This window comes from Electrophorus electricus, chromosome 20 (assembly GCF_041902795.1).
Source record: "Electrophorus electricus isolate QZ-2024a chromosome 20, ASM4190279v1, whole genome shotgun sequence".
Taxonomy (NCBI): Eukaryota; Metazoa; Chordata; class Actinopteri; order Gymnotiformes; family Gymnotidae; genus Electrophorus; species Electrophorus electricus.
The window spans coordinates 4,182,507-4,190,000 of NC_137516.1; the positions used below are offsets into that span (position 1 = coordinate 4,182,507).

General features: G+C 45.0%; 1 protein-coding gene across 3 annotated transcripts in view; it reads right to left on the reverse strand.

The window, feature by feature from the left end:
- Positions 1 to 4,062: 4,062 nt before the first annotated feature.
- adgrd1 (adhesion G protein-coupled receptor D1) overlaps positions 4,063 to 7,494 on the reverse strand; it is a 59,149-nt gene continuing 55,717 nt past the window's right edge. For 2 of the 3 annotated variants that reach the window (XM_035536264.2, XM_035536263.2), the window contains 4 exons: positions 7,457 to 7,494; positions 7,078 to 7,119; positions 4,996 to 5,088; positions 4,063 to 4,817 (listed from right to left, as the gene is read on the reverse strand). The exon at positions 7,457 to 7,494 is cut by the window's right edge and continues 89 nt beyond it. In XM_035536264.2, the coding sequence (XP_035392157.1) occupies positions 4,722 to 4,817; positions 4,996 to 5,088; positions 7,078 to 7,119; positions 7,457 to 7,494 (269 nt within the window). In that variant the 3' untranslated portion in view covers positions 4,063 to 4,721. Of the gene's footprint in view, positions 4,818 to 4,995; positions 5,089 to 7,077; positions 7,120 to 7,456 lie in introns of those variants that run through there. The other variant, XR_014118837.1, reaches the window with a different exon arrangement.

The following is a 7,494-nucleotide window of genomic DNA, read 5'->3' on the forward strand; positions in this document are numbered from 1 at the left end:
CTGCTGTGGTTCACCTCATGTCTCTCTTCTCATGTGGTTGCATCACTGTTATAGGTTTTGGTATCACTTTACGCCATTTAGCTGACTTACAGTTCTAACTGAACACAACAGAGGATTAAGTGTCTTGCTCGGGGGCCCACCAGTGGCAACTTGGCATCGGTGGGGCTTGAACTGGCAACCTTCTGATTAATAGTCAAGAGTTTACCACTGAACTACCACAGCATTGCTTTACATGAGACCAGTACACTCCACTCATGACAAAAGTGAAAGACACACTGTAATTTACAAATATTCAATTACACTGTAATTTACAAATATTAATTACACTGTAATTTACAAATATTAAATTACACTGTAATTTACAAATATTAAATTACCCCTGTCAGTTATCTAGCCTGAGGAGAGACAGAACGTATACAGAATACTGGTAGGTGTGTACTGCCATCTAAAGTCTGGCTGCTGTCTAACATCTGTGCTGGGCTGCAGAATAGGGGTAGGTGTGTGTTACAATCTTCCCCATTAATTTTCTTCTGAACATTAAAACGTTGGATCCTGTAGGACACAGGAATGCTACCTTATCAATGTAAGAGTTCCCAGATGCAACGATCCCAGAGAGTGAAAAACGTATGTCACTGTAACAGTGCCAGGGGAATCAGTAACCTATTAACACTGTCTGCTTCGTCCAGTGACACACACACACACACACACACATATTTTGGCGGATCTTGTCATAGATTTCCAGTATCACCAGTATCACACACAATCTAATTGTCTTACTTATTTGGCTCTAGGTTATTCTTTCCCTCTCTTACCAGTTTAAAAAAATCAGAGTCCCAGTACTGCTATACATCGAGCTTTATTTTTGTTCACTTTAATGGAAGAGTGTAAGTCTCACTTTCTTTGTCAGGATTAAACACAGACAAACAAATAAACAACCATAAACCAAAACTCTATTTCTATGACAGACAGTACAGTAAGAAAAAGAACCGAGGCTTCGGAGAAGGCACCTGACTCACGTGGTTGGTCTTCCAAACAGCTCTGACGTCTGTACACAGACAAAACTCAAAACACACAGAGCTCCCTCCCCATCATCACTACTGTCGTCGTGTTCTCCTCCCTGCGTGCCTTACGTCTCAGCGTGACGAGTCTGAGGTCCGCGTGTGTGCGCTCCCTGCAGACGTGGAGCGTGGCCTTCATACCGCATCCCTGTTTCCTTCAACCCGGCCACGCGCGTGTCCGTCAGCAGAGGCGGATCACGTGACGGCGAGCAGACATATCGTCTGTCTGTTAGGAGTGAGGAGTGATGCGATGGCACACTTCACACCTTACATCTACACTAAACATAAAGGCCGCACATGAAATGGTGCGAAACACTGAATGTCCCTTTTAGGAGAATTCTCCAGAGTAAAATAAGCAAACAAATACAACAAAAACAACAACCAAAAAACAAAGCAAAATACAATGTTACATAATTTAACACCTTAAATAACTATGGTACAAGGCAGCTGTTCGAGTGTAATAACTGAATGTAGATGAAGAACTTTGACTTCCATTGGAAACCCCCCCATTCCAGTTCCATTCTGGCTCGGAAGCTGGACTTTTTTCCTGAAAAAAGTGCCGCGGAGCATCTGCGCCGTTACTAGCTAGCCTTCGGACAGATCTGAGACGGCTACGTGGCGACCCACCCGCCGCGTTTTTTTAACGTGTCACGCTGTCATCTTAGCGGAGCTCTACAGATGTAGCAAGCTCTTAGAGGGTGAATTCCGACCTCGTGACCCGAGCCTGGATACTAAGCCTGTCACATTTCACAGGTCCTCAGTGTGACATTCCCTCAGCTGGGAGCTGTTTTCCCACCAGCATTTGGCCAGAGTATTAAGTAGGTACTGACCTAACGATTCAGAATGTACTGAATTGCAATGGGAATCATTTTACTGACGATGACAAATGCGTACACAAGCAGAGGGTAGAAAGAGCCCTAGAGGTGGACACCAAGCCTGAACATACACTTGGTTTACTTTACTGGGAATAACAGAGCGTCCGCATGGGAAAACGAGGCTCAAATGATTTGGGAAGCTACTGACTACTGACCACTGACTTCTGATTGCCGAGCACTGACTGTGAGAGTGATTTGCCAGAGCAGAAGTGTTCCATTCAGAATGAGCGGTGAAGCATGTCTTAATGACAAAGATCCACTCCTCACTTTCACTATTTCAACTATCGTTTTCATTTCAATGAAATTCAATGGAAATATGGGATGTACTGATATCCTGATATATCGAGTTTCTCATGGTGGTGTCAGCATCCAGCATCAACCTGGACAACCATTTAAAAGACTCATACACAGTCACAGTAAATCAATGAATGAGTGATTTCACATATTACTGTTCAACAACATCGTGACGCCATGATGACTGATCGGAGAGCCTGTCCAGTGTTCAGTGTTTGGACCTGTTCAGTGACAGCTGGTGTCCGAGCGTCCTCCTCTGTATAGAGTTAGGGTTAGGGTCTTAACTCATAGCTGGGAACCTTATAGATTTGAAGTATGTTAAAATGTGACTTGCACAAGTCTGGATTCTCCACGAGGCTGAACATTTGATGAGCTTCATTGCAAAAGCTGCATTAAGACCATTTATGGTGTGGGACATTTCTGGAGGACGAGAACATCATAAGAGTGAGGGAAAAAACGGACCCAGCGAGTTCCACAATTACATAAACCATTTTTCTCTACGAGCACATGGGAGGAGACACACTGGGCTGTGTGTGTGGTGTCAGGTGCTGTGTCACTGGGTCCACTGCAGCGGGTATATGCTCACACGACACTGAGAGTGAACTGCTAGAAGGTCTATATGTCACACAGGCCTGATGGAAACAGCTAAAAGGTCTATATGTCACACATGTCTGATGGAAACTGGTAGAAGGTCTATATGTCACCCAGGTCTGATGGAAACTGCTAGAAGGTCTATGTCACACAGGCCTGATAGAAACATCTAGAAGTTCTTATTGTCACACAGGCCTGATGGAAACAGCTAGAAGGTCTATATATCACACAGGTCTGATGGAAACTGGTAGAAGGTCTATATGTCACCCAGGTCTGATGGAAACTGCTAGAAGGTCTATATGTCACAAAGGCCTGATGGAAAATATTAGAAGTTCTATATGTCACACAGGCCTGATGGAAACAGCTAAAAGGTCTATATGTCACACATGTCTGATGGAAACTGCTAGAAGGTCTATATGTCACCCAGACCTGATGGAAACTGCTAGAAGGTCTATGTCACACAGGCCTGATAGAAACATCTAGAAGTTCTTATTGTCACACAGGCCTGATGGAAACAGCTAGAAGGTCTATATATCACACAGGTCTGATGGAAACTGGTAGAAGGTCTATATGTCACCCAGGTCTGATGGAAACTGCTAGAAGGTCTATATGTCACAAAGGCCTGATGGAAAATATTAGAAGTATGTCACACATGTCTGATGGAAACTGGTAGAAGGTCTATGTCACACAGGCCTAATAGAAACATCTAGAAGTTCTTATTGTCACACAGGCCTGATGGAAACAGCTAGAAGGTCTATATGTCACACAGGTCTGATGGAAACTGGTAGAAGGTCTATATGTCACCCAGGTCTGATGGAAACTGCTAGAAGGTCTATATGTCACAAAGGCCTGATGGAAAATATTAGAAGTTCTATATGTCACACACGCCTGATGGAAACTGCTAGAAGGTCTATATGTCACACAGGCCTGATGGAAACTGCTAGAAGGTCTATATGTCACACAGGCCTGATGGAACCTTCTAGAAGGTCTATATGTCACACACGCCTGATGGAAAATATTAGAAGGTCTATATGTCACACAGGCCTGATGGAAAATATTAGAAGGTCTATATGTCACACAGGCGTGATGGAAACTGGTAGAAGGTCTATATGTCATCCAGGTCTGTTGGATACTGATAGAAGGTCTATATGTCACACAGGCCTGATGAAAATAGCTAGCAGGTCTATATGTCACACAGGCCTGATGGAAAATATTAGAAGGTCTATATGTCACACAGGCCTGATGGAAAATATAAGAAGGTCTATATGTCACACAGGCCTGATGGAAACAGCTAGAAGGTCTATATGTCACACAGGCCTGACGGAAACAGCTATAATGTCTATATGTCACACAGGCCTAATGTTTTGGTGGTTCATTGGATCAGAGCAGGAGAGAGTGCTGTAATAGGCTCTCTGTTGGAGAGTTCGCTTCCCCAGCAAATATCTTGCATCACAGTTTAGTATCAAGTAGTAGACAACAGTGGAATACAACAGTTACTAGAATTACTAGAATACTAGAAGGAGAACATTTTGTATTTTAACAGAGCACACTCATCCAACACGAATCTTGTGTTTTCATCTGTAACGTATTACTGATCTAAACCCTGTTAATGTTTGAGGAGTGAGGTGGGAGGGACATCAGAGTCGAGTACAACACAGCTACCAGCACAGCTACCAGCACAGCTACCAACACAACTACCAACACAGCTACCAACACAGCTACCAGCTGGCAGAACCAGCAGATTCTCTCAGGTCCCGGGAGAAGTTCTCCAAACCTTGGGGCCACATGAGGAAAGAACTGTGGCCAAAACAGCCAGTGTGTCTGAGCGAAAACGCTATTTCTGCTGTCCGTGCCAAGTCCTGTTGCTGAGCTGCCATTGGCCGTCCGCTGTGCCGCTCAACTCTTAGACTGCCGACAGGTCGATGCGATTGGCTGAGTTGGTGCTCTTGTCCCACGTGTTCATCTTGGTGGGGCTCCCTCCCACTTTGTTACCGTTCATCTGTCAGAGATAGAAGAAAGGGGGCACTGAGCGGTCGGGCATGTCTGTCACACCCTGCCTGACCCTTACAGGGCGGCCAACGGCAGAACACAGCAGACGGGCACAAAGCACAACAGAGGGCGTCGGTGACTGTGCAGATGGGCGGACGGTGGCCGAGCCTTTCCCAGCATGCACTCACGATGTCTGAGTTGAAGGGCTTGACGTTGATGTTGCGGATGGAGCTGCTGGTTAGGGACCACACTTTGGTCTTGTGCTTGAAGGCGGCTCTCACCTGGGCAGAGGAAATGTGTCCTGAGCATTCATGGTGTCAACACATCTACTCCATCTCCGAGAATTCAGGGGGAATACAGCGGGGGATACAGTGGGAATACAGTGGGAATACAGGGGAACTACAGTGGGAATAAATGGGGAATACAGTGGGAATACAGGAGGAATACATGAGGAATGCAGGGGGTATACAGTGGGAATACACTGAGAATACATGGGGAATACAGTAGCAATACAGTGGAAATACATGGGGAATATGGTGGGAATACATGAGGAATACAGGTGAAAAACATTGGAAATACATGGGAATACATGGGGAATATGGGGGAAATACAGTGGAAATACATGGGGAATACAGGGGGAATACAGTGGGAATACAGTAGGAATACAAGGGAAATACAGGAGGAATACATTGGGAATACAGGGGGAATACAGTGAGAATACGGGGGAATACAGTGGCAATACAGGGGGAATACAGTGGGAATACAGGAGGAATACATGGGGAATACAATATGCATACAATGGGAATACAGTGAGTTTACTTATGTGTGTTGCAGTGCTTATTGGCTTAAAATATGACTAATCATAGCAAACATCTTATGGTGTATGAGCAAGACTGTCATCACTTGACTTTGTTGAAAGGAAGTCTGGGGAAAACATACAAATAACTGACACTGACAGAATGTAACCGTTCATAACATTTAATATAAAGAGAGTCATTTACAAATTTGCAACAATTACAGTGTTGCAAATTTCCATTTGTGAGCTCACACTGAAACTATATTGCAAATTTCACCATTGTAGATCAGTATGAGTGCAGTTTTTCCCAAATCTAAAAGCTATATTGTTATTCTTCTTAATTTCAAATTGGGTCATTTGGCTCCTGCAGTAATGTAAATTATTAATTATATTGAAAGAGCACCAGACTGAAAAAGTCTAAATTATATGCATTGTCAAATATTCCCCACGTGGTGGCAGTGTTGCTCACTGCCAAAACACTTGACTAAGTCTAAAATGTGCCCGCGGCCCTTACACCTGCCTTATCCTCAAGCTATTGGAGCAGCCATGACTCTCGCACGCACGCACGCACACGCGCACAGACACACACACACACACACACACACACACACACACACACACACACACACACATACACGCACACAGACACACACACACACACACACACACACACACACACACACACACAGACACACACACACACACACACACACACACACACACACACACACATACACACACACACACACACACACACACACATACACACACACATACATGCACACAGACACACACACACACACAGACACACACACACACACACACACACACACACACACACACACACATACACGCACACAGACACACACACACACACACACACACACACACACACATACACACACACACACACACACACACATACACGCACACAGACACACACACACACACACACACACACACACAGACACACACACACACACACACACACATACACACACACACACACACACACACACACACATACACACACACATACATGCACACAGACACACACACACACACACACACACACAGACACACACACACACACACACACAGACACACACACATACACACACACACACACACAGACACCACACACACACACACACACACACACACACACACACACACACACACACACCATACACGCACACAGACACACACACACACACACACACACACACACACACACACACACACACAACACACACACACACACACACACACACACACACACACACACACACACACACACACACAACACACATACATGCACACATACATGCACACACACACACACACACACACACACACATACACACACACACACACACACACACACACACACACACACACATACATGCACAGCACAGACACACACACACACACACACACCCACACACACATACACACACTGCCATATTCTCACCTCCGAGTTCAGCAGACAGTGGAACAGGAAGATGAAGAAGCCCTGTGAGAACAGAAGGGAAGAAGAACTGACAAGACATCTCGTCACCCCCCCCCCCCAACACACACACACACAACACCACACACACACACACACACACACACAACACTCCCACAGATGCTTCCATCCGTATAAATGGGAAACCCAGTTTTTTTTTTTTTTATGAGATGTTAATTCCCATTACTGGCTGGACTTTGAGGGCGTGGGGTTGATTATGGAGACCTTTATGTAATGAGCAAGTGAGTCACAAAGACACTCTCTCTCTCTCTCTCACTGTTTTGCTTGAGAGTAGGAGTAATGTGGGAGGAATTATAGTAATGGTGTGAAAGTGAGTTCTGACCTGCAGGGAGTTGAAGGCTGCAAACAGGTACTGGAAGA